Source organism: Rhinolophus sinicus, linkage group LG12 (assembly GCF_036562045.2).
Source record: "Rhinolophus sinicus isolate RSC01 linkage group LG12, ASM3656204v1, whole genome shotgun sequence".
Classification (NCBI taxonomy): Eukaryota; Metazoa; Chordata; class Mammalia; order Chiroptera; family Rhinolophidae; genus Rhinolophus; species Rhinolophus sinicus.
The window spans coordinates 31,121,722-31,135,884 of record NC_133761.1 but is presented as its reverse complement, the minus strand read 5'-3'; the positions used below and the strand labels follow the sequence as shown (position 1 = coordinate 31,135,884).

General features: G+C 34.4%; 1 protein-coding gene across 1 annotated transcript in view; it reads right to left on the bottom strand.

Moving 5' to 3' along the window:
* RGS22 (regulator of G protein signaling 22) overlaps window positions 1–14,163 on the bottom strand; it is a 173,260-nt gene that overhangs the window by 32,160 nt on the left and 126,937 nt on the right. Inside the window, exons 17-21 of the mRNA XM_074316672.1 lie at window positions 12,356–12,528; window positions 11,259–11,421; window positions 8,307–8,465; window positions 6,142–6,210; window positions 3,620–3,781 (exon numbers count right to left, since the gene is read on the bottom strand). Of these exons, the coding sequence (XP_074172773.1) occupies window positions 3,620–3,781; window positions 6,142–6,210; window positions 8,307–8,465; window positions 11,259–11,421; window positions 12,356–12,528 (726 nt within the window). The remainder of the gene's footprint in view (window positions 1–3,619; window positions 3,782–6,141; window positions 6,211–8,306; window positions 8,466–11,258; window positions 11,422–12,355; window positions 12,529–14,163) is intronic.

The window sequence follows — 14,163 nt, the reverse complement described above, 5'->3', positions numbered from 1 at the left end:
TCACTAGTGAAGCTGTCTGGTCTTGGACTTTTGCTTTTGGGAAGGTTTCGGATGACTGATTCAATTTCCTTAGTGGTGATCAGTCTGTTTAGATTTTCCAATTCTTCATGATTTAGCCTAGGAAGACTATATGTTTCTAAGAACTTGTCGATTTCTTTTAGGTTATTGAATTTGGTGGTATTTAGTCCTTCGTAGTATTCTTGCATGATCCTTTGTATTTCAGTGGTATCCATGGTAACTTCCCCTTGTTCAGTTCTTTTTTTTTTTTTTTTTTTTAGTTTCAGGTGCACAAGACAAAGCAAAACTTAGACGTTTATCATTTATATCCCTCACACTGTGTGAACCCCTCTCCCCCCATCCACTATCCCTCTGTACGTTCCCCAAATTAATTTTCAAAACCCCATGACCATCTTGTGGTTACTGACTATTTTCTAAACCTCTCACCTTCCCCTTATCCCCACCCCCCCCGCCCCTCTAGCAACCCTCATCGTTCAGTTCTGATTTTGTTTATTAGTGTCCAATCTGCTACTCTGTGCCTTTTTATTGGTGAGTTCAGTCCATTTACATTTAGGGTGATTATTGATATATAAGGATTTCCTATCATTCTATCTTTGGTTTTCTGGTAGGACTGTGTCTCCATTGTTCCTTTGCCTTTTTATTGCTATCTATTATTTCAGTGTGGTGGTATTCTATGATTTTTCCCTCCATTTCTTCTTTTATTGTGTTATATATTTCAGTTCTGGATTTTTTTTTTTGAGTGGTTACCATTAAGTTTATGTAAAAGTAAGTTTCATATATAGAATATTTCATTTTCTTCAGCATGCTTATTTTCTCCATTTACTCATGCTGGTTCAGACCTTTACTCTCCCCCTTTTATGTTTTTGTTGTCACAAATTATCCCTATTTATGCTGGTCGAGTAGCCTCCTTCAGTATTTCTTTTAGTGCAGATCATGTGTTAGAAAATTTCCTCAGCTCCTTCATATCTAAAGGATACCTTTGCTGGATATATTATTCTTGGCTCATAATTTCATTCTTTCAATAGTTTGAATATTTGAGTCCACTCCCTCCTGGCTTTAGAGTTTCTGCTGAAAAATCTGATGATAACCTAATGGGCTTTCCTTTGTAGGTTACCGTCTTCTTTTCCCTGGCTGCCTTGAGGATTCTTTCTTTGTCGTTGATTTTAGACAGCTTCAATACAATGTGCCTTGGAGAAGGCCTGTTGGGATTGAGGTAATTAGGTGTTCTATTTGCTTCTTGGATTCGAGGATCCAGTTCTGTCCACAAGGTTGGGAAGTTCTCATCGACAATTTGTTTGAATATACAAATTGAATATATCCCTTCTCTCTTTCTTCTCCTTCTGGTATGCCTATTGTTCTTATATTGCTCTTTCTGATGGAGTCAGAAAGTTCTTGCAGAGTTCTTTCATTTCTTTTAACTCTCAAGCCTCTCTCTTTTTCGATTTGTGTCATTTCCAGATTTCTATCTTCAATGTCACTGATTCTTTCCTCCATCTGGTCAGCTCTATTACTTAAGCTGGGTATTTCATTCTTCATTTCTTTTACTGAGTTCTTAATCTCCAGAAATTCTATTTGGTTCCTTTTTTTTTTCATTTCTCTCTGTTTGGTAAAATATTCATTTTGTTGTTTGATTGTTTCTGAGTTCATTAAACTGCCTGTGTTTTCTTGCATCTCGTTGAGTTTTTTAAGAACTGCAATCTTGAATTCTGTCATTTAAGTCACATATTTCCATGTTTTTATGTCATTTTCTGGAGACTTTTCATTTTCTTTCTGAACTGCCTTGTTACCTTGGTTATTCATGGCAATTAGTGAATTATTATTTCTCTTCCTAGGCATCTACAGGAGTGGGTTCTGTAACAGGTTGGTAGGAAGAGGTCTTTCCTTTGCTTTCTAGTAGGTGTTGGTAGAATGCTTTATTTTCTTTCCAACTGCAGCCTCTAATGCTCTCTCACACTGTAGAGTTATATTTTCTCTGCACTGTTTCTGGCTTCTCACACAATGGGGGGATTCTCTGGAAGGTGGGCTTCTCTTCTGTGAGCAGGTTGCCTGGGTCTCAGGGTACCACCTCCACTGGGGGATGTGGAGAGCTTCTGAAGTTCTGAAGCACTTCCTGCACTAGATTCAGGGCCTGTGTGTTTCAGCAGCTCTGTTTACCTCTACAGGGATCCACCCAGATGAGTGGGGAGGGGGGCAGGTTTGATTGTGAGAGGTGGCTATGAGCAATGGCGGCGACCACCAGCACAGCCCGTCATGCACCCATGGCTCCCTCCCATTCACCGGAACTAGTTGGGCTGCGAGTCCATGGCTGCAGGCCGCAGTTCTCAGAACTGCAAATACTCTGTTCTTTTGATCTGACACTGCTACCATTCCGCTTCTAGTACTGGGCAGGTGGGAGTGAGGAGATCTCTGGGAGGGTGGGGAGAAGGAAGCTAGGCTCCTTGCCTAAGCCTTCCATCCTCTGCTCAGCAGTAAGGACTTAAACCACTGTTTTCACCCTTCTTCCCTCAGTCTTTGCTTCGAGGTCTCTGCTGTGAGCGTTGGGTTCAGCCATGTTATATGTTGATCCCTCAGGCGGGACTGTGGGCCATAGGCGGAGTCTTAGCAGTCGGAGTTCTTCCCTCTCCCACAGCTGCGGTAGTTCCGGGATGCAGCGAGCTTGGAGCACTGAGCTAGGTCTGCGTCCTGCGCCCGCCTGCACAGCCCATGTGTCCAGCGTGTCTGCACTTTCTGCTTCCCTTTCCCACTCGCCCAATTTGCCCACCTTTAGATGATTTCAGTTGTACATCTCTTACTCTTGCCTGTCTGCTGCACAAGGAGTCCTTTGTGGAATTACAGTTGCTCAATTTGTTATAAATTCCAGGGAAGATTTCAAGAGGCTCACCTCATGCCACAATTTCTATGACATAATCCCTCAAAATATTTTTAAATTAATTTTATTGGGGTGACAATGGTTAGTAAATTATATAGATTTCAAGTGTGCAATTCTATAATACATCATCTATATATCACACTGTGTGCTAACCACCCAGAGTCAGTTCTCCTTCCATTATCATATATTTGACTCCCCCTTTACCCTTTAAAATAGGCTGTTTGAAAGGAAATGAGCCTGCTACCCCTGGGAGTATTTAAGCAGAGGCTGAATGCCTGCTCTTAGGTATTTCTAGACAACTAATAGAAAAGGCTCTCTCATGTCTGTTGGTTTGTTTATCTATAATCCACTATCTTTGATTACTCTTGCTGTAAAGATAGTTGTGAATTCTTGAAAAGAGGTCTCAGTTACAGTACTAAATATAGATATCTTCAGGGAAAAATGCGTATAAACATTTGTAAGTAAGGAAAGTACTCATTAGATCATAATATATGGGACTACCTTGAAAATATATGCTATCTTTTTAGGGCTCACTCTTACTCTTCATTGTATAATAATAAAAACATACCTAACACAGAAAAAGAAACACATCAATATTTACATATTAGCATGAAGATGGCAAAATTGGGATATCTTATTCAAATCTTCTCCATAAAGTTACAGTAAATAATCTGATATGTTAACACATTTCCTCCTAAAAAAAAGATTTTTCTCCGGCTCCCAATACAATACCTTATATTTTTGTACTTCTTGCCAAAAGAGCACCCCATTTTCCAATAAATCTCCTTTTAGAGCCACAAACCGTTGAAATTGTCTTGCAGTAACTGGATTCAATAATGCTTTACGGAAAGCAATGATTTCACAAGATGAAGATATCCACTTACTCTCCACAGGCTGTCCAGAGAGTACAGAAAATTAGTTGTGTTCTAAAAAGTAAATAAAGTCATTTCCTAGGCTAAAAATCACCAACTTCTATCTCCTTTACTTTTGGCTGTTGAAGTTTTTGGCATAGATAAATAGAATCTGGCAACTTTCCCCCCTTTGTCGACTTTATTTCTTTATGGCATCATTTTTTTAAGAGGTAGAGAGAAAAAGAAATGATTGGATGATTTAGAACATATGACTACATTGTTTAAGAATGTTAACAATCATTACAGTTTGAGACTATGGTGAAAAACTACATTTTACTGTGTAGTATGAGTTCTGTGCTTAAACAGAACAAAAGAATAATGTTATAATATGCACTGTTATTCTATTATTATTTATTTTGTTATACATGATACATATATTATGCATTAACACATAATTCTCCTGCTTTTTAAAAAGTAAAAGCAGTTAAACATTTAAGATAGTTTTTCAAAAATTTTAGAAAAATTTTACCAATTAATCCTATTAATTTAAATAGGAAATATGCTGGAGCTTCACTATAATTCTATCCTGCAAAACTTATGCTTGTTGGTGAGTTACCTTAAAAATTGTTATTAGTAATTTATATTAAAAATAAAAATTGTTATTAATAATTAATAACAATAAGAACTACATTATTAATACATCATTTTAAATAACAAACTTCCTCTGACTAAGGACTCACTTTATATAACAAAAAAGCCTGAGGGACCTATGGTGTTTTGGTAATGCTTACAGGTATTATTTATTTTATATATTCACAATTATGAAATGTAAGATGTCTACTTTTTTTACTTTGACCATTTTGGATCACATATTCATTCCCCTTTAGCCTCTCAGATTTAAAAAACATAAGAAATAGATTTTATTAAATTTAGTAATTCGATTTTTTTACTAGATAAATTTTATTGAAGTTCCCCAAATCTGATTTTAGCCTACAACCATGCATCATTGCAAAGGCATTGTTTTAGATGAACTTAGGAATTATAGTAACAATCAATCAAAACACATAATAAATATCCATTACTGATAATGCATAAAATAAGTTTCTTAAAACAAATCATATGTGACCATCAATGTGAGTGTTTAAGAGAGTTATGTAAAAAGTGCTATGGGAATGTGAAGGAGTAACTAATTCTGCCTAGAGGAGTAAAAGCTTTATAGGGAACGGCCTTGAGGATGCTGTCTGAGTTGGAAACTGAAAATTGTAGGCAACTCCAGGCAGTCTAGAAGAATGGTGCTGCCTTAACCCAAATAAAGTGAGTAGATGTCTATCACTATTTCAGTGAGGCGCATGTTGTGTTCACTGGACAAAAAGTTAAGACCCTCACCATATGGTCCATATTAAAATTATAGCCCTGTAAATAGGAACAACTGTGTATTAGACTGGGATGTTTATTTAAAACCCACTCAGCAAATAATGTTTTAAGACCTGCTTCTTAAGATACTAAAACTTAGTAATTTAACTAAAACCTATAATTTAACTAAACAGAAAATAACATAATATGTAATGCACAATGATACGAAATATAAGCCTATTCTACTTAGTGTTTCAATAAAAATATAAGAAAAGACAAACATAAGAACAGTTTATTTCCTTTCAAGAGCAAAATACAGAAAAAGAAGATCCTAGCAGATACATACACTCCTCTAACAGTCAAATAAAACTTTGTCTTTGTTAGTTTGCAGTGGGTCACCTGGGTCTAGTTTGACATTCTATCAAGACCTATAGAAGGATGAATACACATAAATTTGTAGGCTCAAAAGAAGACCGTGTTTATCATGCTTGTTAAGAAGCATAATGGGCAATATTTAGTAAGTTTTCATATTATAGTGGTTTCAATAATCACCAAAATAATAGTTATCTTAATTCTTTTAAAGCTAAAATGTAATTCTAAATAAAGAGGGATAATGTAAAATCATTTAACCTGCTGATTCTGCTGCAACGTCTTGTTCTTTTCATGTAATCCACTCTTAGTAATAAATAAACTACCACATACTGGAACAGTTTGTCTCAATAAATCCATCACAAGCAAAATAAATAATATATATTTAAAGTCCAATCAGACATTTCTAGGGTTGAGCAGGTCAAGGCAGCTCTGGTAGTATGACACTTCCTGCTAGATCCCATCAGCCAATTAAGAAAAGTATCAGTGGCCAGTGGGTGGCTTAGGAAGCAGAGTCTACAATGAGGGGTAAGGAACATTTGAGATCTTGCTCCTTGGCATATGTTGTCAGTTTGGCTCAAATAAACTCTCATAAAGTTGTTGTTTTTTAAAGAGGAGGAAGAAAAATAATACTTTGAGAGTAGAACTTACAGGAGGAAGAATATAACAAATATTACTTGCCTTCCAGACCCCAATTTTCCTTTCATGTTTCTGTAGTAAGAGCTCTTCAGCTATGTCTCTCATTTGTACCTAAAAGCAAAACCAATTATTTTATTCCAGTCATTTAGAATGTCTAAAGTTTTGAAATCACTTACTAATTTAATAGCTTTAAAAATGAGGCAAAAGTCAGCATGGATAAGAAATAGGGCAGTTCAGAAGAAAGAGGATCAGACTTAAGTCCTGCCAAGGTCCGTGGGCCAGTCACTCAAGTTCTCTGTCCTGAACAGTTTCCTCATCTGCAAACTGGAGATAATAATAGCAGACTGTATTCCCCAAATGTAGATAATAGTTCCACTTTGGGTCACATGGAAACTGAAGCTGGAGAGATATTTAGGACTTCCCAGATTTTTGGCTGTTTTCTAGGCACAACTAATTTTAGAAGAGTAGAAAAGTTCACAGAGGCAGGAAATACAGTAGATATTTCTTGAACTTACTACTGACTCACAGTAATTTTCCTTTCTTGGGAACCACTCCTGCCAAATCTGTGCTATGTGACCCTACATCTCTTCCATAGCAGATAGGTCCAGAAGCTGACCTAGAGAGATGGGCACTAGAATCACTGCAGCTGAGTCTTTCTGACAGCCACAAGCTGGGGCAAAGACCTGCACATTCTTCTTGCTGGGTTCCCACAGCTGTCCTGGCTCCGGACATGGAGCTAAGCTCCAGACCTAAAGCTTAGGTGTCCTCTCTTCCCCTAAGTGTGTGAGATGCTCCAGCACCATTTTATAATATATTCCCTCCCTTCTCTTTTGTCTTTGGCTTAAGGTTTCCAAAATTGGTTTATGTTGTTGGCGACCCAAAGAATGCTAAATCCGGAAATGGCCATAAGTTACAATAAAATCATTGTGGTAAACATAGTGAGAAAAATGTGGTAAATAATATTAGTAAGCCAAATACACTTGGTTTTGGATAGAGAGTTGGAATTAACCTGCAGAAAGAAATGAGGAAATTTGAGTTGTCCCAAAGCTTATTTCCATGAACTTTTTGCCTAAGACAAATCAGCTCTTCTCCAGACTATAAATTCTATGTTCCCAGCTGTACTGTGTTTTCCATTACTTAAGGTGCTCACAAGAGTAAGGATATTTCCAGGAAAGTAAGCCTCAAAGTGTTTGATAAAATGAATACAGAAGGCTGATTTTTAGGTTTATTCCTCATCATTACCAATGTGCTTTGCATACTCAAGTCCAGCATTACATGCTCTCTGCCCCTTATGTTATTTTTGTAAAGATCAAGTTTGCCTGTTTTTAGGTGTGATAATGACATTTTAAATTATCAAAGTAATACATGCTTCTTATAAAATAAAAACAAAACAAAGGGGAAAAAAAAACCACCCCACTTTACAAAGTAAAAGTAAAAATCCTTCTTACTCCCCAGGCCTATTCCCAGGAGGCAGCTCTTTTTAGGTATTTTTACATAAACATAAAGATAAAGATGATAGATAGATAGATAGATAGATAGATAGATAGATAGATAGATAGATAGATAGATAGATGATAGATAGATAGATGACAGACAAAAGAAAGGAAGAAAAAAGAGAGATAAAAGTATATATAATAAGATTATATTCTATATATTGTTCTGCATTCTGATTGTTTCACTCAACAAGTAACATCTTCATATCAGTACCTGTAGAAATTTATATTTATATTTTAATCTCATTTTTATAATCTCATTTTATATGGAACTCTGCAGTTTTTCATAGTATGGAATTATCATAACTCATTTAACTATTCTTCCTTGTACATCCTTGGCTATCTATGTAAGAACTTAATAATAACAATATAAAAAATAGCAAACATATTAATAGATAATATTTGAGTGTTTGTTGTGGGCCACACATCCAATAAACTAAATATACATAATTTTATTTAATCTTCACAACAATCTTATGGAGCAATTAGTCTTATTAACCCGATTTTTTTCAAATGAGAAAACTAAGGTTATGGGACTTAAAGTTATACAATTAATATATGGCAGTATTGAGATTAAAACTTGGGAAGTCTGAGTCCACACTTTTAACCGTGAGGCCACAGAAGTACAATGGCTGGGTCAATATGTATGTACATTTAATGTCTTGAGAGGTACTGTCAACTGTTATCCAAAGACGATAGTACTAATTTACGTACCTTTATCTTTTGACGTCCTGCAAACTGTTCACTTGCAAGAAACAATGGCAACCACACATTTTCTAGCTTATTTAGGACATGCTTCTGAATTTCAATTAGCACAGCTGCATCAAGCTGCTCATGGAGACTCTTCCCCCAGCCACCACTTAAATCCATTATCTAAGAAAATAAAAATGACACAGAAACTACAAACTTCTGTTTTGGTAAAGAAACACTAACAGTCATTAATTTATTCAATCACCCCCAAACTATTTGCTGAGCACCTGACAGATGGCACAATTTTCATTTTCTATAAAATATCTCCTTGCTATATTGTATATAATAAAGACAGATAACTCCTCTAACATCAAACAGAGAATTGTGGTTTATGCAACGGTTGTTTTGGATATATGATTTTTGCTTATGATATAGTTCAAGGAACACAGGAATGGGCTTTTTATCCTGTGAGACCACAATCAATGCCATTTCTCACCCCCCCCCACCTCATGGCCTCAGTATCAAGTGTAAAATGAGGGCATTAGTGTATTAGTTTTCTAAGTTCTCTTCTAGTTCTAATATATGAATCTGTGATTCTAGTCAAATTGACTTGTTTGAGAAATCATTTTCTTTTGTGTATGACGAAAATGAGGCATTAGTTAAGAGACAACCTTAATCCAGGTATTATAAACATGTATAATGCCAACAAATATTGGGTTATCAATGGTGGGATGATGGCAGTGGTAGCAAAGTAGGGCTGCTCCAACAACTTCTAAGAAGAATACAGAGGCAGCAGGAAGCAGAGAAAGGCCAGGTTCTGTAGACAATAATCTCTGATTTGCACAGGTAGCACATTTTATAAAACACAATTTCTTTGTGGCCCAAATCTTGCTTCTGCATTATTGGCTTCAACAAGCTACTAATGGCTATTTCTTGCTATAAATCATTCCCTTTCCTATCTGCTTTCGTGTACCACTTGAAATTTCTGTACTGCTCATTGGAAAAATTACCTTCTTCTTAGCTCTCCTTTGATTAATAAGATTAAGCAAATCCTACTAATAATACTGTTTTACATCAAAACAAAACAGAAACCCTCTTAGCCATACTTCAATATTAATCAAATAATATTAGCAATAATACTGTTTTTGTATAAAAAAAGAAAAAGAGCTAAGACCACTTTGCTAATCAAAGAGCAAATTGAACAAATAAGTCATGGGGATGTAATGTACAGCATAGGGAATATAGTCAATAATATTGTGATAGTGTGGTACGGTGTCAGATGGTTGCTGGACTTATCATGGTGATCACTTCTTTAGGTATATAAATGTTGAATAACTACTGTGTACACCTGAAACTAATATAATATTATGTTAACTACATTTTAATAAAAATCTTTTTAAAAAGACAAAGAAGGGTAAAGGGGATCAAATATATGGTGATGGAAAGAGAATTGACTCTGGGTGGTGAACACAAGACGTGATATATAGATGATGTAATACAGAATTGTACACCTGAAATCTATGTAACTTTACCAATGATTGTCATGCCAATAACCTTTAATTTGAAAAAAAGACAAAAAATGTCATTTTAAATTCAAAAAGAGAGCAAATTGGCCACACACCTGAAATTAGAAATAGCATCATTTATATAAAACATCACATGATGCAAAATCCTTAAGTATAAAATAAGTAAACAAAAACAAAAGTAAAGACAAAGATGAGGGAGAAGGGTCATTGGGAAAATACCTTTGTAGTAAGTACAACCATTTGCTGTGATAGCAATGGGTGACTTTTTCCACTGAATTTTAAATTCTCAGCATGTTATATTATGGACGGTTCACACAGTTGCATCAGATACCATGAAACCTCATGCAATGTAGCACAAGCCAAATAGAAAACAAATGCTTTTCATGTGTTTATTTCATGCTTGTGCTTATTGAGATACCTGACCTCTTTTGCTAACACATCCCTGATTTGTATCTCAGGGAACTAATGGCAAGGCATTTTTGTCAAAGTTGCTTAATTCTACAACTGCTGCTTCCTCTTACTCTCAAGGTCTTTTGCTCATTCCCCTCCCCAAAGATCTAGCTTTTTAATTTGGTAGGCCGACTTACTAACACTTCTGAGTTTTTCTTTAATTTACTGATTTAGCATTAATCTGAGATTTGTATTATACAAATGTATACCATCAGAATATGCATCCATTTAAATTACCAATATAAAAAAATCAAATGCTAGCATTTGATCTCTAGGTAGCAATGTTGTACTACAAACTTCAAACTAAATAAATTAACACTTAATTCTCTTTTTAAAAGCATTAAAAATGGAGCCATATTTCATGTGATCAAAGCATTAGGTGAACGCTCAAACCCACTGCTGAATCCCAATCTGACATTTTGCTATAAATAATGAACCATGGTTATTAATAACTTGTGATTAAGGCCATATGACTTTGGCCCAACAAAATGTCCAAACCTATGTTCTTGGTCAATGAAAATAGTTTTGGGGGGACAATACAATGGCAAACAGGATTTTTCAAAGATCAGTTATGTTTGGAGTAATATCAGTTAAGAGAAGAACAGAAGAGAGGCAAAGATAAAGCTTAATAGCTCTTTTCCTGCTTGTTGAAAGGACTTTGTCTGCCTTGTTCGCCACTTATCCTGAACACCTAGAACGTGTCGAGCATATCACAGTTGCTCATATTTGCTGAATGAATAGATGAGTGGATGAATAAAAGTTTTTTATTCTATAAACTACTTTTTAAAATAACACATTTTAATATGTAATACTTGAGTGAAATTTAAAGACATTTAATTTATAGACACTTGTGAATACCTAAAAAAATGAAATATCAAAAGTGTCTAACATAAAGTCATAAAAGCAAAAGGAAAACAGATGACTTTCAGATTGTTGGCAAAAAGAAATAAATTACTGGTTTTCATACTTCAATATAGAAAATATGTTTGCGTGTTGATACCTGGTCCTGCTGACTTAGAGAAGCTGGACTGTTGGGTCCAAAGAAATATTTTTTATTTAGGTATTTGTTTTTAATATATATCGATTTTGCCTCCCTTTGCTTTCGATCTCCGTGAGTTATTCTTCGGAGCTGCTCAATGTCTGTCCAGCACATAAGGTCCATGCTAAAATGAAAACAAAAACAAAGCACAACCCTTATTTATTTCTCTCACTTCTACTAAACACCAAAGGTGTTATTTTGACAGAACTTAGAAAGGTGTTGTCTTGACTAGTTAGCACAACTGATTAGATCGTGGAACTAGTGAGTATAAAATTGTGTCTCATCCTGGCTAAATATATGAATGAACACCAGGAGTCCTGGGATCAGAAAAGAATCTATCACTGTTGTTGGTAGGGTCTCAGAGTTCTTCCATTAAGAATGGAGTAGTACTATCAGTTTCAGATATGGGAACATTTCCACGTATTGCATGTCTATTTGGCACATGCTAAATTTAGAATAATCCTCATCACGAAGAAGGGAAATTATGTATGTGAAATTTGGCTCCCACATCTAACTAGTTTCTGCTAACTTGAGAGAAAATTGTTGGAAAAAAATGATCAATGCTTCAGTTTATATTAGATAAATATGTAATAAGGTTCTAAGATTCTATGCAAAACTCTGTTTCATTTGTGATAAAAATTACAAAATCTGATGCTAATTTCAATAGCTTAGTGAAATGTAAAAGAGTCAGTACTCAGAAATAGTAATTGAAGCACCTGTCTAGAAAAATGCAAAAGGAAAAAAACCAGCAGAAAGGGAAAAGAATAAAAATATACTTGTGTTTTAACTTATTCAATGCTAAATATATCAACAAATATTGTTTAACCACTTAAAATAACATTTTGGAGGTTGCTATTACAAATATGCACTCCCCACAAAAAGTTAACCATGTAGATTTCAGATAATTATGCTCATTCTCTTTTTACCGACATGGGTACACTCTAGAACCAAATCACTGTTATAATATGTTGAATCAAAATAAGTAGATTAAAAAAATAAGTAACTTAGAAAAAATGTTTTAAGAGACAAATGCATTTTACAATGGTTATGTTCGTTACCTTGAAGAATGAGCCTCAAGAAACTGACGGAAATGTTCAAACTCCAGTTTGTTGTTCAGCAGATCATTAAAATTAAAATGCTTATATTCTGCAGGAACATTATTCCAGTATTCTGTTTGTTTAGAGACATCAGGCAGTGGTGAACCACCAGTTCCAATTTCACAAGTAGTGTCCTAGTGAAATAATACTTTTCATAAAAATCTCTTAAACACAACACATTATTTTTCAAATTTAAATAGAGAAACTGAGATAAAAATTAACTATTAGGCCAATGTCATTTAACAATTCAATGGTAGAACTGGGTAAAGAATCTAGAATCTAGAATGGCTCTAACTCATATCAAAGTCCTTCCCATTCCATTCCTGTTCCTTTGCATTCCATTCCCTTCTTTTCAGGAACATTTAGTAAACATTTATTATATATTTGTTTATCAAATATTAACTTTATGATTTTTGTTAGTATAGAAGTAATGTCTTTTGCAATGAAAAGAAGGAAACAAAAAGCATAACATACTACCATTCAGAGATAACCATCATTAACATTTATATATACAGAAGGTACCAAAATATATATACACATTTTAAGAAAGGAAAACTGTATTACAATCATAATACTCAATATATACCGATAACAAAAGATGAATACAAGTCACATATGACTTCTGCAATTACAAGAGGTGTTCAAAGTGGTTTCCATCAGCGTCCAGACACTTCTGCCTACGGCGAACTACTGCTTGAACAATGTTGACCAAAGTGTCCACTTGTATACATTTTTTTGGCACCCCCGGTGTGTGTATGTGTGTGTGTGTGTGTGTGTGTGTGTGTCTGTGTGTGTGTATAGTCTTTTTTGTTTACACATGTAGTTTATTAAAAATGAAGACAGGACTATATAACTATTTTTGGTTTTGTAACTTGGTTCTTTTTCTTAATAATATATCATGAATATAAAACATTCTTTTATATACAACTTAATTTCAAAAGTTATAGAGTAATGAAAGTTGCTTTTCTAATAAAGATTACATTATTTAAATATAATCTCCTTCATATAAAAGTTAATTTGGGGGTATTTTAAAGACCACTGATGTTTTACAGATAGTTTACAAACCCTACAGGGCGAAGAGTTAGAGAGGCTTATTCTCTGAAAAACCCTTCCATTTGTAATACCTTATATAATTAATTTATCTCCCTATTTGTTTTTGAAAAACATCAGACCATGAGATAAACTGCCAATATTTTCAAAATAAATTATTCATAGGTAGAAGGATAATACAGAGTGTTATAAATTTTAGTTCATAAAGTCTATAATACAACTTTATAATGTGCTACCTTTTAGATTTTTATGTATCCTTTCTAAGATATTACTTAGTAGTGTCTCAAATAGAGAACTTCTGTGTTAATGAGGCAACTATCATGACGGTTACATTTTAAGAATAACTTGACTGTTTTTGTAAAACTTTATTGTAAGAGAAAAAAAATTTCAGATAGGTACAAAGAAGAAAGTAAAAATCACCTGAAACCTTACCACCCAGAGCTGACTATCTTTACCATTTTGGTGAATATCTTTCCAGATACCTCTCTTGTAAAAATACACATATAATTTTATATAAATAAGATCATACAATACCAGTGTTTTTGTTCCCTACATCTTTATGTAATAGGTCCTGAGAATTTTCCATGTCAATAAATATGAATCTAAACTCATTTTTATGTAGATACACCTTTAATTTTATTGCTTTATGGATCTATCATGGTTTATTAAGCCAATCCAAAAGTTTCAAATTTATAAATCAAAATAGAACTTTCATATCC